Source organism: Sus scrofa, chromosome 12 (assembly GCF_054392235.1).
Source record: "Sus scrofa isolate SSC_HxYL_T2T_F1_AM1 chromosome 12, Sscrofa_HxYL_maternal_Yorkshire_Landrace_v2.0, whole genome shotgun sequence".
Taxonomy (NCBI): Eukaryota; Metazoa; Chordata; class Mammalia; order Artiodactyla; family Suidae; genus Sus; species Sus scrofa.
In genome coordinates, this window is record NC_139394.1 from 52,719,276 (window position 1) to 52,745,368 (window position 26,093).

The 26,093-nt window shown below is 46.8% G+C and overlaps 2 protein-coding genes and 2 non-coding genes across 54 annotated transcripts in view; 1 reads left to right on the forward strand and 3 right to left on the reverse strand.

Annotated features, from left to right (window-relative positions):
• The window catches only part of TSR1 (TSR1 ribosome maturation factor), a 12,396-nt gene extending 2,769 nt beyond the window's left edge, over window positions 1–9,627 (reverse strand). Inside the window, exons 1-12 of one of the 2 annotated variants that reach the window (XR_014821531.1) lie at window positions 9,501–9,627; window positions 9,251–9,354; window positions 8,722–8,941; window positions 8,472–8,606; window positions 7,647–8,071; window positions 6,590–6,749; window positions 6,004–6,161; window positions 5,547–5,743; window positions 4,147–4,309; window positions 3,694–3,804; window positions 2,859–3,044; window positions 19–135 (exon numbers count right to left, since the gene is read on the reverse strand). Coding sequence is in view for 1 of the 2 variants with exons in the window: in XM_021067603.2 (XP_020923262.1) it covers window positions 19–135; window positions 2,859–2,991; window positions 3,694–3,804; window positions 4,147–4,309; window positions 5,547–5,743; window positions 6,004–6,161; window positions 6,590–6,749; window positions 7,647–8,071; window positions 8,472–8,606; window positions 8,722–8,941; window positions 9,251–9,354; window positions 9,501–9,597 (2,020 nt within the window). In the remaining variant the exon portion in view is untranslated. The remainder of the gene's footprint in view (window positions 1–18; window positions 136–2,858; window positions 3,045–3,693; window positions 3,805–4,146; window positions 4,310–5,546; window positions 5,744–6,003; window positions 6,162–6,589; window positions 6,750–7,646; window positions 8,072–8,471; window positions 8,607–8,721; window positions 8,942–9,250; window positions 9,355–9,500) is intronic. The other variant, XM_021067603.2, reaches the window with a different exon arrangement.
• LOC146398314 (small nucleolar RNA SNORD91 family) lies at window positions 2,627–2,720 on the reverse strand. Its single transcript, XR_014822152.1, has one exon. It is a non-coding gene; the product is annotated as a small nucleolar RNA SNORD91 family (small nucleolar RNA).
• Window positions 3,460–3,552, reverse strand: LOC146398315 (small nucleolar RNA SNORD91 family). The gene has a single exon (XR_014822153.1). It is a non-coding gene; the product is annotated as a small nucleolar RNA SNORD91 family (small nucleolar RNA).
• A 76-nt stretch (window positions 9,628–9,703) lies between the features above and the next one.
• Window positions 9,704–26,093, forward strand: part of SGSM2 (small G protein signaling modulator 2) — a 46,079-nt gene continuing 29,689 nt past the window's right edge. For 11 of the 50 annotated variants that reach the window (XM_084985402.1, XM_084985403.1, XM_084985413.1 and 8 more), the window contains exons 1-2: window positions 10,742–10,991; window positions 14,007–14,082. In XM_084985402.1, the coding sequence (XP_084841528.1) occupies window positions 10,935–10,991; window positions 14,007–14,082 (133 nt within the window). In that variant the 5' untranslated portion in view covers window positions 10,742–10,934. Of the gene's footprint in view, window positions 10,416–10,741; window positions 10,992–14,006; window positions 14,083–26,093 lie in introns of those variants that run through there. The other 39 variants (XM_084985404.1, XM_084985419.1, XM_021067594.2 and 36 more) reach the window with 12 other exon arrangements.

Here is a 26,093-nt window from a genome sequence, read left to right on the forward strand (position 1 = left end):
TCTGTGAACTCAACTTACCATTGCTGTTCTGTTTGAAAAGCAGCACAGATGCAGGAGGAAAGGTGATTGGGGCATATACTGTCACCACCAGGGCCATGTCAGCAGTCAAGAATCTCTGAAATTTATGTTTATCCGCTGCCATAATAGAGGTTAAAAAATAAAAACCAAAAAGTAATTTGAGAAACAATAGATAATCCAGAGGCCTATTATGACTGCAACTCTTAAACCTAAGGCAACTAGTGTTTCTTTATCCTACAAGTTTTCCAAATATCTTCTGGCCTCAATACAACCGAAAGATACAACTCAATCCTATCAGAGTGATTTTTCAACTGGAGGCAGAATCTTGGAGCTTGAACAAAAGTTTTTCAGGTGACTCTGATACCCATCACTTCTACCTCATTTGAGAATCAGTGCTTTACAGCAAAGCACCCCACTAACTCAACAGCTCTTAGTCTTGAGCAAGGACTGGCATACATTTCTATGAAGTGTCAGATAGTAATTATTTCAGGCTTTGTTCCAACTATTCAACTCTGTCATTGTAGCACAAAAAAGCACAGACAATACATTTTTAAAAATTAAATTTAAAAATACAACTGGGGAGTTCCCGTCGTGGCGCAGTGGTTAACGAACCCGACTAGGAACCATGAGGTTGCGGGTTCGATCCCTACCCTTGCTCAGTGGGTTAACGATCCGGCGTTGCCGTGAGCTGTGGTGTAGGTTGCAGATGCGGCTCGGATCCCGCGTGGCTGTGGCTCTGGCGTAGGCCAGCGGCTACAGCTCTGATTCGACCCCTAGCCTGGGAACCTCCATATGCCGCGGGAGCGGCCCAAGAAATGGCAAAAAGACAAAAAATAAAAAAATATGTATACATCTAAGGATAACCTGACCCCTTTGCTGTACAGTGGGAAAATAAAAAAATAAAATAAAAATTAAAAAAATAAATAAAAAAATAAAATAAAATAAAAATACAACTGTGTTCTAACAAATCTTTAACCTCTGATGATAAGGATGTCTACATCTTATTTTTACCTTCAATGAAAACCACTCCGTTTTTAATACTAAAATTATAGGGCAATAAAATTTTTTTGTTTGTTTTTTTAGGGCCACACCCATGGCACATGGAGGTTCCCAGGCTAGGGATTGAATCCGAGCTGTAGCTGCTGGCCTACACCACAGCTCCTGGCAATGGCAGATCCTTATTAACCCACTGAATGAAGCCAGGGATTAAACCTGCATCCTCGGAGTTCCCGTTGTGGCGCAGTGGTTAACGAATCCAACTAGGAACCATGAGGTTTCGGGTTTGATCCCGCCCTTGCTTAGTGGGTTGGGGATCTGGCATTGCCGTGAGCTGTGGTGTGGGTCGCAGATGCGGCTAGGATCCTGTGTTGCTGTGGCTCTGGCATAGGCCGGTGGCTACAGCTCTGATTCGACCCCTAGCCTGGGAGCCTCCATACGCTGCCGGGAGTGGCCCAAGAAATGGCAAAAAGACAAACTATCCTCATGGATACAGGTCAGATTTGTTTCCGCTGAGCCATGAAAGGAACACTGCAATAAAAAATTTTTTAAGGCAAAGTGAAATTAATCCCTCTTTTTTTGTTTTCCCCCTTTTTATAGCCACACCTGTGGCACATGGAAGTTCCCGGGCTAGGGGCTGAATTGGAGCTGCAGCTGCAAGGCCTACGCCATAGCCATAGCCAAACCAGATCCCAGCCACATCTGCTACTTGTGGCAATGCTGGATCCTTAACCCACTGAAGCCTGCATCTTCACAGAAACAATGTTAAGGTTCTTAACCCACTGAGCAACAGGAAGTTCTAATCCCTCATTTAGACAGCATGGCAGGTGAGAAAAGAAATCATCTAAGAGCTCCTGCTGTGGCGCAGTGGGTTGGAATCCAAATCTTTAATCTCTGATGATAAAGATGTCTACATCTTATTTTTACAAGCAGCTTGTATTGTTGCAGAGGCTCGGGTTCCATCCCTGGTCTAGTGAAATTTTTTCTTTTTTGTTTTTTAGGGCTGCATCCATGGCATATGGAAGTTCCCAGGCTACAGGCAGAATCAGAATCACAGCTGCCAGCCTATACCACAGCCACAACAACTCGGGATCCGAGCTGCACCTGCAACCTACACCACAACTCATGGCAACGCCAGATCCTTAAGCCACTGTGCAAGGCCAGGGATCAAACCCATGTCCGCATGTTTACTAGTCGGCTTCCTTACTGCTGAGCCATGATGGAACTTCACCATAAAATTTTTTTCAAAAATCAATTACCCAGAGCATCCATTAATACTGTCTTCATCATCTTCCTCTGGCCACTGCCGAGAGTGTACAGGAAATGTTCAGAAACCCTGCAGTTAGTACAAACATGTTCCTGCTCCTAATGTGTAAGATTACAAGCTCAAGCTTTTTTTTTTTTTCATAAAAGTGTCCCCGGTCATCACTCTCCAAACTCTCACACAGTTTCAACATCTCAGAAGCCACACGCCTCTGCTTTGCTCAATCGTCGCTACCCTTAGCCTTCACCCATACTGCCACCGGCACATTGGATGCCAAGGGTTCCATGACACACCATTTCTAGAAAGCCGCCGACTCCTATTCAAAACCTACTCCCAAACAGATACTCATGGCAGAGAAGCCTCAGAACCACACAGAGGTTGCATCACTGGGATGCTTCAGACAGGTTCAGACATTTAAATGGAAACATCATTGGCTCTTAAACCAGAGTACTCAAAATAACTCTAACCCAGAGTCAGAGAGTTTGAAATGATATGTTGTGCATCCCCTCCACCCCCCAAGCCATAGTCCCTTAAAAGACAGTAAGATGGACAAGAACTCAGAAACTTCCCCACTGCTTACCTGCAGTGTGCTGAGAGAATAAAGGTGAGGCTCGGAAGCGCCTGAATCCACAGTGGAAGATCAGCTCCTCTTTAGCTTTTATGGGTTCGGTGTTGCCAGGGTGACGGCTTACCACCATATTAAGTACTGACATCTGGGGACCAAGTAGAAAAACAGAACTTCATGTCAGGAATAGAATAGTCTAACCTGAAAGAAGGCAAACCAAACCAGCAGATTAGATTTACTCTAAAACCCAACAATACTAATTTACAGCGGATTGTAGATGATGAGACAGGTTCATCTTTTACCAAGAACTGGCATTCAAACTGAAAATAGGCTGGTTTTCAGAGCTTTCATGTACCTGCTATGCTGGCTGACCTTCCCATGTTGAAAGTGCAAGAGTTCAACATCTGCCACAAAATCAGTACCACAAGTTACCCACCACACACTTCAAAACTACACTCATTCAAGACCCTTTCTTGCCTCAAGCCTTACACTGAACAAGGCCAGAGCTCTCACATACATGACTACTGGACACCAAGAGAAAAGACATCCGCACCTTGGCATAAACCGTTTTTTTTTATGGCTGCCAAACCTTGATTAAAACCTGATCTGACAACATACTTAGAGAAGTCTCAGAACCACACAGATCACATCACTGAGATGCGTCAGACAGGTTCAGACATGTTGGGTAAAGCCATCATCGACTTCTCTGTTATCTTCAGACTCTTTCTCATAAAGGCAGACTTTTTGCATCCCAATAAGCAAAATGTCAGTCATGTAAAATTTTAGACTGCCAGACAAAACTGGCTGGAAAGTGTTATAATTCCCCATTTCCCACGAGACACTAACTCACTTTCTGTTCATGAGGTAGTAAAGAAAACGCAATCAAGGGTGCTCCTCGCTTGAAGTGTTCAACCACTGACACAGGAACTTCAGAGACATGAAGCGTGACATACCAGCCCACCTGCCAGAAGAAAGCAGAAAACAATCATGCAGTTACCCTTAAGGTCTCAACGATGATGAAACATTTCTCCAAATACGTTAAAAGTCTCTTAAGACTACCACAAAGCCAGTCCTCATCCTTCCACATTAATTGCCTTTCACACGTTTCAACTACCCAGATTATGCTTTTTCAGTTAACAACTCTGATATCTCTTCGTTCCCAACATCACTCTTAGCAGTGACGCAGGAGTTCCTCTAATTATGCTATGGGCAGCACAAAGCTGATTAAGGTACTCGCATTAATAGAAGGAAAAAAGGAAGGAAAAAAAGGAAATTATAGGGATGAACAAAGGAAAGCAGCCACCTCAGCTCCTTCAACCTCTTTTTCTTCGATCTCTTTAAAGATGCGTCTCCTAGTATTAAGAAAGTTCTGAAACTGAAAGATGCGAGCATAATCTGGAGGAAGGTTTTCCTTAGGATCCCATGGAGATGTCCGGAAGCTCTTGAGACCTCTGTATTTCTGAAACCTAGGATGTAGAATAGAAAACATTTTAAAGAAACTAATAGTCAAATTTACACGATGCTACTTAACCCTTTCAACCCACTCATCTCTTAAAATGGTGCAATGGAAAAAAAAAAAGGAGTTCCGTCGTGGCTCAGTAGTAACAAACCAGACTAATATCCATAAGGATAGGAATTCAATCCCTGGCCTCACTCAGTGGGTCAGGGATCCAGGGTTGCTGTGAGCTGCAGTGTAGGTCAAAGACCCAGCTCAGATCCTGTGTTGCTGTGGCTATGGCGTAGGCCAGCAGTTATAGCTCCAATTCAAACCCTACCCTGGGAATTTCCATATGCTGCATCTATGGCCCTAAAAAGCAAAAATAAATAAATATATAAAACGGTGCAATGGATTGGTGGTATCACTGCAACACCAGGTTGCAGGTTCAAACCTCAGCCTAGTACAGCAGGTTAGGGATCCAGCGTTATCTCTGCAACAGCATGGGTTCCATCCCTGGCCTGGTGCAGTGGCTTAAGGATTCAGTGGTGCTGCCCCTACAGCTTGGATTCAATCCCTGGCTCTGGAATTTCCATATGCTGAGGGTGCAGCCTAAATAAATAACTGTGGCTTAAATAACTATGGTTTAAGAAGAAAAAAAAAAATTTTTTTAAAGAAAAAAAAAAATAAAATGGCTAAGGCTCTAGCTTAAAAGAAGTCACTATCTCTCAAAGTAACCTAACAGCCTAAGTCAGGACCACCCCCTAAAACAGCTTGTAACAAGTATTTCAGAACCAAACCCCAATGGCTTCCTGGTGCCTATCAGGGGAGTGGCTGTTTACTCTGACTAACAAGGTCCTTGATAAAAGCCTTACCTCTCTAATATCCAACATAAACTCTGGGGCTTTAGTCACTCATTGTTGGATCAGACAGGAACATCTCCATCTTCACTCGTTCATTCTCCCTCTTCTACCCAAACTTCTCCAAATTTTCAAGTGCTACATACTTTAATCTTAGCTCTAAAGGAAACGTTCGCTAATTAACCGTAATATTTCTCCTGCGTTAAAGTACTGTAACATTATCAGTTTGTACTACAGTCTGGCATGTGAATATGTATTAGGGTTTCCTGTGTGTCTCACCTTCCCCTATAGTGTTAGCCCTTCAGGAGCAAGAATAATGTGTTTTTCTTCTTTTACACACACTGACATAGTTCTGAGGCACGTTAAGTTTTAAATAAAAACATACTGATTTCAGACTTGTTGACTGACCGAATTCTAGCAGCCACATCACGTGGGGTATCTACTTCATCTGGAAACATCTCTTCCAGTCTTTCTTGTTTATACTTCTCCAGCATTTTTTCCTCAACCTCTTCATCCACTTTCTCATCATAGAGATCATCACGCTCAGACTCTCCCACAGTCATCGTTTCACATTCCTCCTCCTCTTCTTTTTCACTACCCTCATCCTGTAGAATGAAGGATTTCAAGTTCAGAGGAAACCCACTTCTCTACCTTAAAGGCCATTAAGCTAAAGATAATTTTACTGGATACCCAGTCCAAACCAACAGCAATTCTCGTAGAGACTAAGTTATAAAATGAAGTCTCGTTCCTGGCAACTACAAAGTCATTCCTCAGAAACTGACCACACATACACCTTAAGGTCAGGACTGCACCTGGCCTTGCATTTGCGGCTGTACAGAAGTTGCCCAAGGGCCCATGTCCTTACCTGAGAGTCTTCTTCCATAAAATCCTCATGTTCTATATCATCATACTCATCTCCTTCCCCACCACTTTCGCCATCCTCATCCAAAATCCATTCAGCCTGATAAGCGGATGTTCCTTTGGGAACCTTTTTTACCACCTTGGAACTTTCCTTCAGTAAGTCTGTAAAAGCCCAAATGAGTCAAGTAAGTTATGGGCCTCCTTCCCTTTATTACTCTGGGTATTCTCACATAGGTAAGATACTAAATATTGCTAGGAACTCTGGCAGGCACTATGAGTAGAACAGACTACTTCCAAATTTAGTTCAGCTGCCTCAGAACTAGTAATACCTGCACAGCCAAATAAGTCTTAAAATTAATCAGAAGTTGTTAATCTCTTCATTAGAAAACAGTAACAAGTAACTTTGAGAAACTGGAGTAAAACTGTGTCCAGTGTTTGCTTTGTGCAAACATCCAGCCTTTGGAGGTGAGAGAAGACAGATCCTGAAATATTTCCTCATCCCACTCTACCATATAGGGTCCTCACTGTGAGCAGCTGGATAAAACCCACGATTCTAGGCCCAGTGAATCTCAAAGTCTGCCAATACCAACCCTGTGCCTCACTCAGCTCCTCCTCCGTGGGCCAGGTCTGTTCACCCTCCATTGGATCTGGGATAACTTCTGTTAGCAAAGATTCTTGTTTATCAGGGTCTGCCTTCATTAGGACCTTAAGGTCTTCTTCCATATCAGCTACAGCATCTGCAGCACAAATCTGAAAACAAACAGATGATGGTCAAACACTAGCCCAAAATCTACTAAATCTAACATTATGATCAGAAAGATCTAGAAATAACAAAGACCTCAAATAGAAGAACAGAAAGCCAAACCTTGTCAAAAATTTTCAAGTTTCATGTTAACCTCTATTCATTAGACTACTCTTCCATCTCTTTTCAACTAATAAATCATACTCACCCTTCTCAATAACTGGCTCAGATTTGATCTCTTCCGTGAGGCCTGCCATTCTACTGTCTCATCTTCCACTACAGGTGTATACCTCAACCACACTTTCGCAATCTTTACTTCATAGGTGTTTGCCATTTTTTTCTGACCCAATTAAACTGGCTAAGGAAGGAGACTACAGCCTGGGTGTATCTTCTACAAACTCAGAGCCCACTGCTATCTATGCAAGGCATCTACAAAGTGCTGGATAAGTATGCGATACGTCAACCTGTTTGTAGTTGACCGTTGCCTTCTTCTGAACTAGGATTTACCTCCAGGGACTAGTGTAGTTGTGCAGGTGTGCAAACACATTGCCTTCTTTGAAGTTAGTTTCCACCCTGTGTCAACTTATAAATTTACAATATGCAGTCTTTTAAGAAAACAATCTTGGAATTCCTGTTGTAGTTCAGCATTAATGAATCCAACTAAGATCCATGAGGACACACATTCGATCCCTGGCCCCACTCAGTGGGTTAAGGATCCAGGGTTGCTGTGAGATGTGCTGTAGGTCAAAGATAGGGCTCGGATCTGATGTTGCTGTGGTGTAGGCTGACAGCTGCAGCAGCTCCAATTTGACCCCTAGCCTGGGAACTTCCATATGCCATGGATGTGGTCCTAAAAAGAAGGTGGGGGGTGGGGGGGTAGGCATGGGGAAGAATACCAATCTTACCTCCATTGCCATGTCTGGGTCCTTCGGAGACTTGATAACTCTAGGATTTAAAGGGAAAGGGTCCATAGGGGCGTCTATCTGTTGCATCTGGAAATCACCATGTCCAATAATATGCAGCAAGCTATTTACATTCAGAGCCTGTCCACGAACATAGCCTGAGATTTTCAAGGTGCCCACCAAGTTATTCTCTTCACTAGGCACAAAGTCAGCAGCATGAGCAAATAGGTAAGCTCGCCGATCTCGAAAGGCAAGATGCCGTTGCTTCTGGTTGGCCAACTGCCTGAGCAGCATCCCTGCTTCCTGCTGAGTATCTAACAGGAGGAGTTTGTCATCAGGAAAGCGTTTCTCCACTGCTTTACTTAACTTCTTTCTGGCATCTGTTTGTTTCTTTGGCGGGAGGCCAGAAACTCCCTGGACGGCCAATGCTGTGAGTGAAAGAAAAAGGGCTTTGTGACCTGTTGCTTCACTATATCAAAATCCCCCCTTCAGTTCACAAACATGCCAACTTATGAGCCATAGATAACTGAGTAACCCCACACTCAGCTACCCTAAAAAATTTTCACAGTAAAACCAAACTTCCTATTCTTCTTCCTCTAGGCAAAGGGCAGTCCAGAAATAAAAAAGCAACTTGATTTAGATTAAAAAAAAAACAACAACAACAAAACAAAACCTGCAAATAATGGACCAAATTTAGGCCATACATGTACAACACACAATCAGCTGAATACAACCTCCCAATTGTATCAAGCATCAGGCAAATGAAAGGTGCACAATAAGTGTTAATTAACTTCCTTCTTTGCCCTCCAATATTTTCAACTCACTTACTATAAGTTGGAAGGCCCTGAGCAAAGAGGCAGGAAAGGCAGTAATCCCCGGTGCTATCCCAGCCTTCCAGTGGATCAAGGAGGAACAGGATGGTATCAGCCACTTTAGCCATGTCTAACACAGTATGCAGGTCCCCTATAAAAAGAAGACAAAAATCGGTAAGAAATAGAAATTGACAACAGTACATTATACAAAAAAAATAGTACCAATGATACTCATAACAATACAAAATATTGTTGTATACTCTAACCTGGCCTTGCAGATGTGAAAAACCACCGATGTTTCAAGCGGGGACATAACAGCATAAAACTATGAGTGCTTCCCCATTCTTTCAAGTGTACTGTTCCAGTGTCCCTATCCTGAAGCAGGCGAAAGGCCTCTGGCAGGGAAACCCTGCTGTGCAGGGGCACCACCAGTACCTGATGAGGAGGGCCATCCTTGCTGCCAAGCTGTCTCTTTTCTGCCAAAACCTGAGGACAGAAAGGATCAAGAGAACATCTCTATGTTCCAGTATTGCATTTCCAACAATGGATGTCCACCCCTACCCTCCAACCAGTATCTCTTGTAAAACGTATCATGTATGCCAAGGGGGTGGGCAGGAACTAAAAACAAAGCAAAGAAAGCTCTAGCATGAGTCTGGGCCTGCATGCCTGACATGTGCTGTAGGGTTACTCTCCATCCCCCGCCCATTCCCAGGGTCACATTTTCTAGTTTTTTAGACATTATCCGCTCAGAAAGGTTGTGAAGCCACACTACTCCCCAATCCCCACTCCTCTCACCGCCTCCTTTTTCTGCTTTCGGAGCTGGCTGGCGCGATGCCTCTGGTCTACTCTGCTAAGATCTTTTCTCACCTTCTTGCTTAGAGTTTTCAGAGCTAGACGACCTAGAAGGATATTAGAAAGGACTCTTGGGCAAAGGTACTAGCAGAAGACCGGCTTCAGGCCGGAGATAGGAGGTAAATTCTGGGCATGGAGAGAAGTAGTTAATGTCGACCAAACAGCCCTTCTTCCTTCAACCCTATCTTCTCACCCTTGCCGTCCCGCTGCGCGGATCCACGACCACGATGCCGCCCGCCTTTGTGAGCTTTATTCTGCTGCTTGAGCGGGCCGGAGCGATGGGCCGCCATGCTGCCGCTCACATGTACCAAGTCAGCACTACTTCCGGAACAGGCCGAACGCTTCCGGCCCCCTCAGTGGGGGCGTGTCCTCCCCTGGCGGGGTGGGGCGCCACGCGTACTCTCGCGAGGATCTCTGCTACCCGGTAGTGAGAGCTTTGAGCTAGCGTCTCCGCAAAACCTGCACGTAAAGTTTCCCCTGTGGTAGTTTGCTGTTGGGTGCTTCAAAACGGCGGGTGTAGAGTCAAGGTTTGGGCTCTCGGTCTCCCTTGTATTTTCATTTTTTGCGCTGTTCTCTTAGGAAGATTCTCCATTCGTGCGTTAGAAGGCAAAGCCCCTCCTCTCAGCTTCGTTTAAGCCGCTCCTCAGTTTGCTGCAGCAGGTGTCCTTTATTACTTTAAGCAACGTTGCCTCGCCCTCCATTCCCAGGTGGGGCTGTTTAAATCTACAAGGCAAATGGTGTGGACGGCGCAGGTCTCACCTCCACAGGCTCCGTAAAAGCTCCTGTTCGTCTCGGTTACCCCAACCCGCACCCCCGCCTCCAACGTAGCTGCAAGAAGGGACAGGTGGGACGTGGCGACCCCTCGGGGGTAGGACGGCTGATTTTGATTCTCGTGCCCTCAGGGCTGACGAGCCTCTACAGGTTGGGGCGGCCGCGCTCCCGCTCATCTCCCCACAGGCTTTGCAGCTGAGGGCGCCCGGCTGGCAGGAGGGTTTGAAGAAACGCTAGCATTCCGCGGACTTTCTCCCAGCCATGGGACTAATGTCTTCCCCGTGGCCAGACTCGAGGCGCTGGGGGCCCCAGCCCTTCCCGTCGGGAAAACGAGCGGGTAGGAATCAGGGACATCTAGCTGGATGGGGGCTAGCTTCGGAGCGAAGGACTCTGCCCTCAGTCGCGGGGTCCCGGGCGCGCCCCGCCTCCTCGCCCCGCGCTGTGCTAGGCCAGCTGCTGGCCCTCACAATGCGGGTTCGCGCCCTCGGGGCTGGAGCAGCGCGCGTTGCCATGACAGCGGCTGGCGTGGCGCGCGCCCCGGCCTGCCGCCCGCAGGCGCGCACAGCCTCCCCCCGCCCGACCCCTCCCCCCCGCGTGGCTGAGCGCACCCCCCCCACCCCGCCCCCGGCTGTGGGAAGGGGCCGGGCCAGCCTCCTGACGTCTGTGTGGGGCTCGGAAGATGGCTGCGGAGCCCAGCACCGGGCAGTGGCTGCGGCTGCAGCAGCGGGCGGGGAGCGCGGCGGGCGGGGGCTCCTCCTGGTGCGTGGGGCGCTGAGCTGAGAGGCGCGGAGGCGGCGAGGGCGCGTGAGGGGCTTCGGGGGCCGCCGGGCACCTCCTCCCAGTCAGCCGCCGCACGATGGGCAGCGCGGAGGACGCAGTCAAAGAGAAACTGCTGTGGAACGTGAAAAAGGAGGTAAAGTCAGGGCACCGACCCCCGGGTGCTCGCGTCCTTGCCCCCGCGGCCCGGGGGACTGACAGATCGGCGCCCATCTCCGGACGCTGGCCTCGGGCGGGGGCGGGGTCCTGGACTGGGGTCTCACGCACCACTCCGGGTCAGCGGGCAGCTCCCCTCGGTCCCCGGAGCTAGGCAGGCGCTCCTAGGCTTGTTTGCTCTGAGATCCCGCAGCTCCCCGCCCTGTGGCAACCGGCAGTGCTGGGAGAGCGAGACCGAGGTCGGGGGAGGGGTGCCGGCGATTTCTGGAGAACCTGAGGTGCCCATTCATTATCCGCGCCGAGTGGGGAGGGGGCGGGGCCCCGCGCGGGCCTCCACGGCGCTAAACTGGTGACTTGGGGGCTTAGCTCGGGTTTACCCTACACCCCATCTGGTTATTTTTCTGAGTCGCGACTGCAGGAAGGTTCGCCCGCACACCTTCACTGCTTCTCACTCCACGCCCACCTCCATACCCAGAGGCTAGGGGGTTTATTGAGTATGGTTAAAACTCAGGATTTTTTCCTCTTTTGAGGAGCCCCCTCGCCCTGTCAGAAAGAGAAAAAGCCTCTCTCTGTACTGTACTAATGTCCTTTACTTTGACCCTGCCCTAAAGCCCATTTCAATTTCATGGGGGAGGGGGAGATGTGCCCATGTGAATGACTCACCCACATCTGAGAGCTAGAGAGCTCAAACCTACAGAGTGGATTAGGAATGGATTAGGCCTCTGGATGGAGCCTTACACTCCTCCCACCTACCTCTCTGCCAGATGTGTAAACTCCACGAAAGCAGGAAACCCATCTTTTTTTGTCCAGAATTGTATCTATGCCCGGCATATTTTCTTTTTGGTAAATAAGTCTATTGATACTGGAGACTGCAAAGTCTGATAGGAATGCATAAACTTTGGAATAGCCTAGACCTACCTCTTTGTTACCTTAAATAAGTTACTTAACCTTTGAGTCTCATTTTCTTCATCTAAAATAGGAATGGTGGAGTTCCTGCTGCGGCACAGTGTGTTAAGAACCTGACTAATATCCATGAGGATGTGGGTTCAATCTCTGGCATTGATCAGTGTATTAAGGATCCAGGGCTGCCGCAAACTAGCACAAATCGAAGATGCAACTCAAATCCCACCTTGCTGTGGTGTAGGCCAGCAGCTGAAGCTCTGATTTGACCCCTAGCCCAGGAACTTCCATATGCTACAGGTGTGGCTGTAAAAAGACCAAAAAAAAAAAAAAAAAGGAATAGTGATATTTACTTCATACATCTTGGTTCCTTTACCTTTTCTTAGAGTTTCAGGACGGGAAAAGACTCTAGTTTATTATAAAATCCTAAAAAGCTCTAGATGGTTCTGCATTAGGGCTACTGTGCCTAACATTTGTTTCCTTTTGGCAAAGAGGTAGTTGAAACCATCACCTTTCCAACTTATTGTGGGAAACTTCATTGTGCTTTTGCTGCAGAGTGGCCATAAAGGGGGGGGGGGGTTAAGGCCAGGAGTACATCAGCTAGCATTTAAGCCCCAAATTTGGTCTCCCCGAGGAAAAGAGAAATCTCAAGTCTCAGTGATTATCCTCAGGAAACTAGTGAGTGACAGAGACTTATATGAACAGTATAAAAAGAACAAAAAATGAAGCCATACCCAATCTATGGGCAGATGGGCTAGGATTGTTAGTGTGTTTTGAATTTGAGGAGGTTAGTCAGGAATGATGGGAAAGATTTTGGGGGAGATGGTATTTAGAAAGCTATCTGTACTACTTCAGGAATTTTTTTTTTTTTTTTTCTTTTTAGGGCCACATCTGTGGTATATGGAAGTTCCCAGGCTAGGAGCCAAATTGGAGCTGTAGTTGCTGGCCTATACCACAGCCACAGCAACGAAGAATCTCAGATGTGTCTCTGACTTATATCACAGCTCACAGCAATGCCAGATCCTTAACTCACTGTGAGGCCAGGGATCGAATCCGTATCCTCATGGCTCCTAGTTGGGTTGTTACCACTGAGCCATGATGGGAACTCCTCAAGAATGATTCTTAAGCAAATGTGAGAAATGTCCAGAATATGCCACAGCCATGTATATTACCTGACAAATGTTGACCACTCTGAACTGTTAGTTCCCTTCCCTTTTCAGCACTTGATTTTGAGAGAAACATATTCTCTTCTTCCACAAGTAGAGACAGTGGGGGTAATTGTAGGCAAGGCTGGCTTTTCACAAAGGATTGGTAGTATAATTTTAGGGGCATCTGTTAGGTCCTCCTAATCCAAAAATCTGCCCCAACAGCCTGCTTCAGATGCCTATGGGTCTTTGAGCTGTGTCATTGTGCTCTGTTTAATGCAAACACCTCTTGGGAAGTAATCTAGGAAGCTTTTAACAATTTAGAGTTGCAGGATCGATCTGATCCCGCTTTACCTAACTGCTAACCATGAGTGCTTTCCAGCAGGGAGGAGATTCCAGATCCATTCTTCCTCCTCCTCAGGTTTTAGACGCTCTACCACCCTCCAAACTGCACAGTCCACAGTGAGGGCCTTGGGAGAAAGGGTGCATCAGGACACAGGACACTGTCCAAAGAGTGGCAAAAAGACTAGCTCTGCCCAGAGCTTAATTGATCTGTAAGATTTTATACTGGGATTAAATTAAGCCATCCCTCTGATCATCAGTATTAGTATTTGTCTCCTGGCAGGATCCCCCAGGGCATCAAAAACTGCTAAGTACAGATGAGCCTCTGATCCCTATTCTCCACAGCAGGGCACTTCCCCTGGGTTGGAATATCTGCGCTGATTGGCTGGTGGGTTTGTGGCATCTTTTTTCCTGGCTGCCTTTCCAGTATGCATAGAACTATTTGTACTGAAGAAACAGCTCAGAGGAGATTCAGGTCCCTCCCATTGCTATCATCTACTCTACAAGTGTCTGAACCCAGATCAGGAATGCAGAATCAAGCTATTTACTTGCTCACAGGCCTCCAATCGATCAATCAGTCAATAACAATGCTGCCCATTTATCCACAGGTGAAGCAAATCATGGAAGAAGCTGTCACCAGGAAGTTTGTGCATGAAGATAGCAGCCACATCCTTGCTCTGTGTGGTGAGTGAGTGACTGGGGGATGATAGGACAGGGGTTTAAAAACTGAGGACACTGTCCTGGGGCCAGGGAAGGATGAGTCCTCAAGGTTTAGTAGATCGCAAGTCACTATCACCTCAGAAGCTTATGGACTCACCTTGGGTCCCATCCCAACCTACTGAATCAGGATCTCCAGGGCTAAAGAATCTATATATGTCCAGTTCTCAGAGACAGTAGTGCTTACATTTTAGCATGCATTGGAATCACCTGTCAGCCTCGTTTAAACGGATTCCTGGGTCCTAACCCTGGAGTTTCTGATTCTAGTGTGTCTGGGGTGAGCCTACGAATTTGCATTTCTAACAAGTTCACAGATGATCCTGATGCTGCTGCTGGTACAGAGCCACACTTTGAGGGCCATTGTCCTAGGTAGTTGGGTTTGGGAACTACTCCTCTGGTTTATTCTTACGTTAACTTTGGGGAAGGGTCTGTATGCTTTCTATGCCACATCTATTTTCTGATTAATCCCACGTGTGTTTCCCCAGCCTCCCAACCCTCCAAGCACTTGATTGGATGCAAAACAACATGAGTGTAGAGTAGGAAGGATAGCAAAAGCCTTCCCTTCTTAGAAGGAAGAAAGTCGGTAATAAACCAACACTTCCTCCTCAGTGTGAATACTTTTGCCTTTGTAGGAGCAAGCCTGTGCCGACACACAACTGAGTTTTCTTGGACTTCTAGGAATTTGGCCTTCCATTTGCCATCTTTATGTTGTTTTCCTCAGCCTCTGAGATTGGTGTTTGTGGAAGGGAGGTTGTCCATCTCTGAGGGGAAGGAATGAAAAGAGCAGATAAGGAAAAGAACCCTTTTGACAGTAGTGTGGTGAGGCCGATAGAGCTGCCCTTCCCATCAGTCCAGCAGCAAACTCTGTAGGGGAAGGTCCCCCAGGTGTCTCCAGGTTAGGGGAACAGCAGTGACCGAGTCTCTGTTTACATTCTGTGGGCAGGCAGACAGAAAACGAATGCACTCATAAGTATATCTTGCAATAACAGGTATGGTAACACCTATGAAGAAAAGCAGAGAAAGGTGGGAAGAGGTGGCCTGTGAACAGAGCCTAAGTGACAGGATTCAGACAAATCCTGGTGTTCTGCTTACTTCGCAAGTTGCCTTGGACAAGTTTTTTAATTTTTGTCTGTTAGTTTCTGCCTTAGTTTTGCTTAGTTTGCTCCTGTAAAAATGGGGTGGGAGCCCCACCTCAAGGAATTTGGAGGGGAATTGGGATGATGTAGGTGAACATTCCTAGCATTGTGAGAGCTCAGAAAAATGTCTTTCCTTCTCCTTTGGATGTTAAGGCTGAAGTTAGGTTTGCAAGATTCGAGGTCCTACTATGTCATTTTGGGTAAGTTTCCCTGGTTCTTTGAGATGATATAACAATTCACAGGTTTGCAGAAGCAGTCTGATGCCACCTTTTTCTCAGGCAGAACCCTTGCTAGGGGAAAAAGCATGCTAGTCTCCCAATAAGTAACTTTGAAGAGGACTAGGACCCTACTTCTTTGCACCTGTGCTGTGTTGCCCTGATGTCGGCCACTGTCTGTCATCAGAAGGACTCTGCTCGTGGCCCAGTTAGGCATGCCATGGTGCTAAGCTTCATCTAAAGCACACACAGCAAACACGCAAAACAATAAAATATCAGGAACAGATTGTGCATGGGCGCCACATGTGGGTGGCTATAGGGGAATGGGGGACAAGAGGCAGGAAAAAAGCTGTGGGCGTCCCACCATCAGGCCCATTAGGGTGAGAAGAAACTAATGCTCTCCTCTCATCAGTCCCATGGCCTGCAGGAAACAGTAGGGCTTTCACATTTGCCTCTTGCCTAGGAGCCCATGGCTCTTTCCAGCAGGCAGGAATATCACCTCCAAAAGGAGTGATTCTGCTACTTTTAGCCCATTTCAGTTGCAAAAATAGAATGAGGGTCTGTGAAATAGACCCAAGTCTCCAGGGTTCTAAGATAAGCCGAGGAGCACTCTTCTGCTGGATTTCAAGAGGCACCTTAGGTCAAAGTGCAAAGTGAAATGCCCAAAGGATTGGATGAGAAAGGTCCTCATGAGTGGCTGGGCAGGTGTGGGACAGCAGGCAGTGGTGGGGATGGGGTGAGCTAGGTAGCACTTGTCAGGTTTGAAGGCGGCAGCCACGACACGCTTTTGCAGGAATGCCGGCCCGGACTTTCTATGTCCTTTGTTTTAAGAGAAGCCAGAAGTCTGGGTTTTTATATGAAATGTCCCAATTTTTAAATGCTGATAACTAGTTCCCATTAAAAAAAAATTGTGTGGGCTAAACAGAAGGCATCTGCAATCCTCTGCCAGTTTGCTGCCTCTGCCTTGGGCTTAGTGCACAGTCACTGAAAGGAACGTTAGCAGGAAGGCTGCCAACAGCATAAAGCTAGTCAGGTTGGGGCCTCAGAGACCCACAGGAAAAGGCATCCTTATACTTAAAGATAGTGTTCAGTGGTGAGGTGATTCCAACTTGGGCTCAGAATAAGTTTCGTTTAAGCACTGATTATCAACTTTTTTTCTGGAGTTCCCGTCGTGGCTCAGTGGTTAAAGAGTCTGACTAGGGGAGTTGCCGTCGTGGCGCAGTGATTAACGAATCCGACTGGGAACCACAAGGTTGCGGGTTCGGTCCCTAGCCTTGCTCAGTGGGTTGGGGATTTGGCGTTGCCGTGAGCTGTGGTGTAGGTTGCAGACACAGCTTGGATCCCACGTTGCTGTGGCTCTGGCGTGGGCCAGTGGCTACAGCTCCCATTAGACCCCTAGCCTGGGAACCTCCATATGCCGCAGGAGAGGCCCAAGAAATGGCAGAAAGACAAAAAAAAAGAATCTGACTAGGAACCATGAGGTTTCGGGTTTGATCCCTGGCCTTGCTCAGTGAGTTAAGGATCCGGCATTGCCGTGAGTTGTAGTGTAGGTTGCAGACGAAGCTCGGGTCTGGTGTAGCTGTGGCTCTGGCATAGGCCGGCGACTACAGCTCTGATTCGAACCCTAGCCTGGGAACCTCCATATGCCACGGGAGCAGCCCAAGAAATGGCAAAAAGACCAAAAAACAAAAAAAAAACAAAAAAAAAATTTTTCCTGTCTGCATTCACAGTTGAATCAGAATCAGGGATTTGTGGGGAGAGGCAGAGAGAATAGGTATGTATGTAATGATGGAGAACTCTACCCTTCTGGCTTTTTGGAGATTCTGATATGCCAAGTTCCTTCACTCCCTGGAAAAATGTTCAGAGGTACATTTTTGGTCTGAATTGGATCCAGTCTTACCCTTACAGTTATCCTAGCCATGTCCAGAATTCAGCTTTGTTCTGGGGGAAATGGGAGTGCAGAGAAAAAGGGAGCAGAGGGAAGGCTGTGGAGACTGAATTAACTGTGGAGTGAGTGACTCCTTTCCCTAGTGCTTTGAGGAGTGCTGAGATCCTGGGCCCCTCCTCTGGCCCCACTGTTCTTAGCAAAGGAGGGTTAGAGGGTGAGAGGGCAGGGCTTGAGCAAGATGAGCTTCCCTGAGCTTCCTTAGAAAGCAGACATTTGGGAGTTCCCGTCGTGGCTCAGTGGAAACGCATCTGACTAGCATCCATGAGCACGTAGGTTCGATCCCTGGCCTTGCTCAATGGGATCCGACACTGCTGTGAGCTTCGGTATAGGTCAAAGATGCAGCTCGGATTTCTCATTGCCGTGGCTGTGGCGTAGGCCAACAGCTATAACTCCAATTCGACCCCTAGCCTGGGAACCTCCATGTACTGTGAGTGTGGCCCTAAAAGGACAATAAAAAAAAAAAAAAAAAAAGGACATTTGAACCAGGAACATCATCTTCCTGGAGAGCTTTAGAAATGGACGTGAAGAATCCCCAGGTTAAGGCCTGAACCTGGGCAGGACCAGACCCCGGTTCCTTTTACCCACAGGGTGGAGTGAGACTGCCAGGACTGGCAAGAAACATGTATTTGCTGTGAATTTACTGTGATCATTCCTAAACCTGTCTGTCTGGAAGCCGGTCAGGTCCCTGCAGGTAGACACCTTGTGAGGAGGTTTTGCCAGCAAACCTGGCTGGCAGTGTTCTCTGTGTGCTGTTCTCCTACCACAGAATGTGGCCACAGTGCAACTCTGAGGCACCCCAGAGGCGAAAGGATCAGGACGCACGTGACTGCACCCTCCCACTGGAGAATAGGCCCAAGCCACACAATGGGAGAATGTTCTTTGATATCTACTATCTTAAAAAGTCATGTCAAGTTTGCATTTTTCCCTATGAGGTCTTTGAAACTGAATGTAAAAACTTACCTGATGAATGAAATCAGTGCTTCTCGTTTCCCTGTGGCTTGTTGAACCCCCAGGTGCAGGCTGCTTTCTCCTGCTACCCCCTACCCCCAGAGGGCCAGGTATTTTTAACTTTTGTTTGTGGGCCACTCAAGGTCAGGGTTAAACAGCAGATGGTCCTGAGTTTCACCTTTGAACTTTGCATTTGTAATAGTAATACACATGCTCACAGAAGGCACCTTTAACTCTTCCGGTCAAGGGGTCTGGGCTAATTTAGGCCTAAACCCATGAGCTCTAGGACAGCCCTGTTTCTCTGGGTTTGCCCTCCCTTCTGGCTCAGGTCTGGGAGTGTTTGCCTCCATTGCGTCTCTGCTCCATTCTGATTGGGCACTGAGGTTGGATTTTAACCTCTGGTGGGTAGAAGGGGTTTAGGAGGCCCCACGTAGAGGTTCCTTGCCTGGCAGAGCAGGTTCTTAAATATCTCCTTCCCTGACCGCAGGCATGAGGGGCGGGGCCCCGGCCAGGCCAGCCCTGCCCCTCAGTCCCCGGGTTCCCCGCCCTCTCCACACAGATCAGCCCACCTGATGGTTGCCTCTGGCTGACGTTGAGCTGTAATGGGAGACGGGGGTGGAGTCTGTGGAGCTGGGAACAACACCAGGGCTTTATTAACCGGCTTCCTGTTGCTAAGCAGCTTTCATTAGCCAGGAAGGTCGACGGTAGAAAGATCCTCTGGGAATCAGCAAGGGGATGCTAATGAGCTGGGAGAGAAGCAGGTGCTGTGGCAGGAGGATGCATCCCACCTGGGATACTGCAGCCCAGGGTTATTTCAGTACCTTCTGAGATTCAGAGGGCAGGCAGTTTTTAGTCTGGCTCTTTTCAGTGAAAGGGATTCCTTCTTCTTCCCACCTGCACTGAATGAACAGCTCATTCTCAGCATATATGGCTTCTGCCTTCCATCCAAAAATGATCCAGTAGAAGGAGGGCCCTCTGGGGCACTGGCTCCCCACGCCCTGTCTTGGGGGCATGGATGAGTGCATGTGGTGATGGTCTGTAGCTGGGGCTTTGCAGTTGGACAGGCCTGGGTTTACAGACTGACCATGTGACCAAGTGTGTGGCCATGGCCACTTATTCAGCAACTCTGAATCTACCCCAGAGGGTTGATGTGAGGATTAAAAGAGTGATGTGGGTAAAGCATACAGCATGGAGCCAGGTATGCACTAAGTGCTCAATAAATACCATCATCACTACCTGTGACATTCTACTTTGGTCTTGAAACTGATCTTACAACTCTCCCCATAAAGGCTCCTAGAACCTTCTCCAGTATTCCATCTGAGAATCCATGTTTCCAGGAGTTTGGAGCATCTGGATAATCAGAGAAATACGAACTCTAGGAACCAATTAGGGAATTTGAAAATATTAAAATATTATTGGAGTTCCCGTCGTGGCTCAGCGGAAACATTATCTGACTAGCATCTGTGAGGATGCAGGTTCAATCCCTGGCCTCACTCAATGGGTTAAGGATCTGGCATTGCTGTAAGCTGTGGTATAGGTCACAGAAGTAGCTCAGATCCCATGTTGCTGTGTCTGTGTTAGGCTGGCAGCTACAGTTCTCATTCCACCCCTAGCCTGGGAACCTCTGTATACCACAGGTGCAGCCCTAAAAAGAAAAATAATAATAAATTATTATTAATTTTGTAGGTGTGATAAAGGTAGTAGGTACGTGTCTTTAAAATAGTCATCTTTGGATTTCCCATCGTGGCTCAGCGGTAATGAACCTGACTAGTATCCATGAGGATGTAGATCCCTGGCCTTGCTCAGTGGGTTAAGGATCCAATGTTGCCATGAGTTGTGGTGTGAGTTGCAGACACGCTTGGATCCCGTGTGGCTGTAGCCGTGGTGTAGGCCAGCAGCTATAGCTCTGATTTGACCCCTAGCCTAGGAACTTCCATATGCTGAGGGAGTGACCCTTAAAAAATCATCTTTTAGAGATTCATATGAAAACATGGACAAAAATACATAATATCTAGGAGTTCTAGTTGTGGCTCAGCAGGTTAAGAACCTGACATAGTGTCTGAGGATGCTGGTTTGATCCCTCGCTTCTTTCAGTGCGTTAAGGATCCAGCGTTGCCACAAGCTGCAGCGTAGGTCACAGATACGTCTCGGAACCGGCGTGGCTGTGGTATAGGCTGACAGCTGCAGCTCCAATTCAGCCCCTAGGCCGGGGTCTTCCATATGCATATATATAGAAAAAATATATATTTATATAATGTCTGAAATTTGCTTCAAAATAATCTAGGGATAAGGGGAAAGTGTTTGGAGGTGTTATAACTAAAACAAAATTGGTCATATCTTGATCATTGCTTAAGTTGGGTGGTAGGTACATGAGGTTTGTTATATTGTCCTCTTTACTTTTGTATATGTTTGGAATTTTCCATAATAAGATGGTTTTTTAAAAAAAGAGGAAGAGGAGGAGTTCCCATCGTGGCTCAGTGGTTAACGAATCCAACTAGGAACCATGAGGTTGTGGGTTCGATCCCTGACCTTGCTCAGTGGGCTAAGGATCTGGCATTGCCGTGAGCTGTGGTGTGGCTCACAGACGCGGCTCGGATCCTGCATTGCTGTGGTTCTGGTGTAGGCTGGCGGCAACAGCTCGGATTAGACCCCTAGCCTGGGAACCTCCATATGCCGCAGGAGAGACCCTAGATAAGGCAAAAAGACAAAAAAAAAAAAAAAAAAACGGAAGAAGAGAAGGAGAGAATGGTTGGATAAAGAGGTAGAGATAGCAAGTCTACCCAACTTTTTTTTTTTAATAGGAAATATTTTTATTTCGAAAGGTATGTATGGAAGGCGTCCTTAAACCTTAAACAGGATTGTGGACATGTTAGCCTGTAGAACAAATAACCGTGCAAATCTGCCCTGCCCTCTGGGGTTGGAACTGGATGTTGGACACCGGAGAGAGGGGGTCTGAAGTCATGTAAATATGGAATACTTTTTTTTTTTTTTTTTTTGGTGGCCATGCCCGTGGCATGCAGAAGTTCCAAGGCTAGGGATCGAATCTCTGCCACAGCAGTGACATGCCCGATCCTTAACCCGCTAGGCCACCAAGGAACTCCAACATAGAATACTTTATAGGAGTAGATGAGCATTAAATACTAGTGTCTGAACCTTCATAACTTAATTTGTCTTGTAGACTGATCAAGTTGTGTTCATCCAACATGTAGAAACAGTCCCACCCCTGAGGTGGCTCAGCCTCTATCCCCAAGTCAGTGTACAGACATCCATTACTGGTGGGGGTTTTACAGCCTAGAACCTGTGCCCAGGCAAAGTGGGAGAAGAGAAGGACAGCAGATGTTTCTGAAGGGTCCTCCCTGACCCTGGTCCTCCCTGATCCTGGACCTCCAGCTGGAGTCAGGAAGAACCTGCTGTTGCTGAGGCTGCTGCTTCCCCTTCCCATCCTTGGGTTTTATTTTATTTTATTTTATTTTGGCTGCCCATGGCATAGAGTTCCTGGACCAGGGATCAAATCTGAGCTGCAGTTGTGACTTAAATTGCAGCGGTGGCAATACTGGATCCTTAACCCACTGTGCCAGGCTGGAATCGAACCTGCATCCCAGCACTCCCAAGATGCTGCCGATCCTATCGCACCACAGTGGGAACTCCCCATCCTTGGTATTTTAAACCAAAGACAGAGTCCAGGTAGGGGACCTGGGTAGTTTTAGAGAGTGAACACAGAGGAGAAGGATACCAACCCGGCCTTATCTCTCCTTCCCTGGCCAGACCAGCCATCATCTGAGCAGTTGCCAGACACTAGGATGGTCGTGGCCAGTCATGGTGAAATTCCTAAAAGAAGATAAAGAATAGAAATTCAAGGAGTTCCTGTCATGGCGCAGTGGAAACGAATCTGACTAGGAATGATGAGGTTGCGGGTTCGATCCGTGGCCTTGCTTGGTGGGTTAAGGATCTGGCATTGCCATGAGCTGTGGCGTAGGTCACAGATGCAGCTTGGATCCTGAGTTGCTGTGTAATAGACTGGCAGCTGTAGTGCCAATGCGACCCCTAGCCTGTGGACCTCCCTATGCCTCGGGTAAAGCCCTAAAAAGCAAAATAAATAATAAATAAATAAATAGAAACTGTGAGGGAGCTTCTACAAGGAAAGCCCCACAAAGGCCTGAGCCCTCATGGCTGATCATAACCGCTGTGGCAGGCTACAAAGGCTGGTTTTGTAAGAAAAACAAGAGTGTTTGCAACTCCCCTATCCCAACAGAAAAGTTTTATGTGATCTCTCTCCCCTAAGTCACTGACTGGGGGAGATCCTTCACCTTGACAGAATCACAGACATACCTATCTGGAGGAAGATGGGGGTAGCTCCAGTGATTATGGCTCATGCCCACCCTCCATTCCCAGTCCTGCCCTCTTGGGCTGCCAGGAGGACCCTCCGTGGAATCAGCCATGAGAGACCTTTCTCTCGCCCTTAAGGCCTTGGGGAGGCAACCCAGCCGACCTGTCTGAGCAGTTATCACATCTAGCTTTGTGGCGAATACACAACATTCTTGAGAAATTTTACATAAAGGGAAGCAGCTAAATGGTTTAATACCTAAATGGGGAAGTAGGGCAAAGGAAGGTAGCAGTGCTGGTGTGTGTGTTTTTGTTGTTTTGTTTTGTTTTTTGGCTATGCCAATGGCATGTGAAAGTTCCCAGGCCTGGGATTGAACCCTTAACCACAGCAGAGCAGTGACCTGAGCCACTGCAGTGATGCCAGATGCTTAACCTACTGTGCCAAAAGGGAACTTCAATGGTGGTGTTTGGGGGTGTTTTTGTTTTTAGTAATATCATTTAATTTCCATTCAAGGGAATTTTAACTTGAAAAATTTTTTTTATTATACTTACACTGTTCTGTCAGATTCTACTGTACGGCAAAGTGAACCAGTCATACACCCTTCTTCTTATATTATCTTTCGTTATGTTCTTTCACAAGTGATTGGATATAGCTCTCTGTGCTAGATAGCAGCACCTCATTGCTTATCCATTCTAAATGTAATAGTTTGCATCCATTAACCCCAAACTCCCAGTCCCTCCCCCTTGGCAACCACAAGTCTGCTCTCCATGTCTGTGAGTCTGTTTTTGCTCTGTAGATAGGTTCATCTGTGCCATATTTTAGGTTCTACGTATAAGTGATAGCATATGGTATTTGTCTTTCTCTTTCGGACTTAGTATGAGAATCTCTAGTTCCATCCATGTTGCTGCAAGTGGCATTATTTTGTTGTGTGTGTAAAGGAGAAAAAGTAGCTTTATTGCTTTGCCAGGCAAAGGGGGGCCACAACAGGCTAATGCCTTAAAGACTGTGACCTATTTTGTTCCTTTTTTTTGTTTGTTTGTTTGTTTTAGGGCCAAACCCACGGCATATGGAGGTTCCCAGGCTAGGGGTCCAGTCGGAGCTGTAGCCACTGGCCTACACCAGAGCCACAGCAACGCAGGATCCAAGCCACATCTGCAACCTATACCACAGCTCACAGCAACCCCGGATCCTTAACCCACTGAGCAAGGCCAGGGATTGAACCTGCAACCTCATGGTTCCTAGTCGGGTTCGGTAACTACTGCGCCACTACAGGAACTCCCTATTTTGTTCCTTTTTGTGGCTGAATAGTATTCAATGGTGTATATGTAGCACATCTTTCTTTTTTTAAACCTTAATTTCTTTTTTAATTACTCGATGAATTTTATTACATTTATAGTTGTACAGTGATCAACACAACCCAATTTTACAGTATTTCCATCCCAAACCCCGAGCCTATCCTCCCATCTCCCAACCTGTCTCCTTTGGAAACCATAAGTTTTTCAAAGTCTGTGAGTCAGTATCTGTTCTGTAAAGAAGTTCATTGTGTCCTTTTTTTAGATTCCACATGTAAGGGATAGCATATGATGTTGGTGTCTCACTGTCTAACTTCAGTTAGCATGATAACTTCTAGGTCTATCTGTGGTGCTGCAAATGCCGTTATTTCTTTCCTTTTAATGGCTGAGTAATATTCCATTGTGTATATGTACCACATCTTTATCCACTCCTCTGTCAAAGGACATTTAGGTTATTTCCATGTATTTCCATGTCTTGGCTATTGTATATAGTGCTGCATGTACCTTGGAGTACAGTATCTTTTTTTTTTTTTTTTTTTTTTTTTGGTCTTTTTGCTATTTCTTGGGCCGCTCCCGCAGCATATGGAGATTCCCAGGCTAGGGGTCCAATCGGAGCTGTAGCCACCGGCCTACGCCAGAGCCACAGCAACGCGAGATCCGAGCCGCGTCTGCAACCTACACCACAGCTCACGGCAACGCCGGATCGTTAACCCACTGAGCAAGGGCAGGGACCGAACCCACAACCTCATGGTTCCTAGTCGGATTCGTTAACCACTGCGCCACGACGGGAACTCCCAGTATCTTTTTGAGTTGTGGTTTTCTCTGGATAGGTGCCCAGAAGTGGGATTGCTGGATCAAATGGTAATTCTATTTTTAGTTTCCTGAGGAATCCCATACTGTTTTCCACAGCGGTTGAACCAATTTACATTCCCACCAACGGTGTAATAGGGTTCCCTTTTCTCCATACCCTCTCCAGCATTTATTGTAGACTTTTTGATGATGGCCATTCTGGCTGGTGTAAGGTGTTACACCATAGTGGTTTTGATTCGCATTTCTCTAATAATTAGTAACATGGAGCATCTCTTTGGGTTTTTTTTGGGTTTTTTTGTTTGTTTGTTTTTTAGGGCCACACCCATGGCTTATGGAGGTTCCCAGGCTAGGGGTCGAATCGGAGCTGTAGCTGCCACCCTACACCACAGCCACAGCAACATGGGATTCAAGCTGCGTCTGCAACCTGCATCACAGCTTGCAGCAACACCAGATCCTTAACCCCCTGAGCAAGGCCCAGGTTTGAACCTGCGTCTCCATGGATGCTAGTCAGATTCATTTCCACTGAGCCACGAGGGGAACTCCAGTGTGGAACATCTTTTCATGTGTTTTTGGCCATTTGTATGTCTTCTTTGGAGAATTGTCTGTTTAGATCTTCTGCCCATTTTTTGATGGGGTCTTTTATTTTTTTGGTATTGAGCTACAGGGGGTATTTATAAATTTTGGAGATTAATCCCTTGTCAGTTGATTGATTTGTGAAGATTTTCTTCCATTCTGTGGGTTGTCTTTTCGTTTTGTTTGTAGAGTTACCTTTGCTGTGCAGAAACTTCTAAGTTTAATTAAGTCCCATTTATTTATTGTAGTTTTTATTGTCATTACTCTAGGATGGGGATCTGAGAAGATACTGCTATGATTTATGTCAGAGAGTGTTTGGCCTATACCTTCCTTTAGGAGTTTTATAGTATCTGGTCTTATATCTAGGTCTTTAATCCATTTCGAGTTTATTTTTGTGTATTCTGTTAGGAAGTGTTCTAATTACATTCTTTTATGTGTGGCCGTCCAGTTTTCCCAGCACCACTTTTTTTTTTTTTTTTTTTTTTTTTTTGTCTTTTTGCTATTTCTTGGGCCACTCCCACAGCATACGGAGGTTCCCAGGCTAGGGGTCCAATCGGAGCTGTAGCCACTGGCCTAGGCCAGAGCCACAGCAACATGGGATCCGAGCCACGTCTGCAACCTACACCACAGCTCACAGCAACACCGGATCATCAACCCACTGAGCAAGGGCAGGGACCAAACCCACAACCTCATGGTTCCCAGTCAGATTCGTTAACCACTGCGCCACGATGG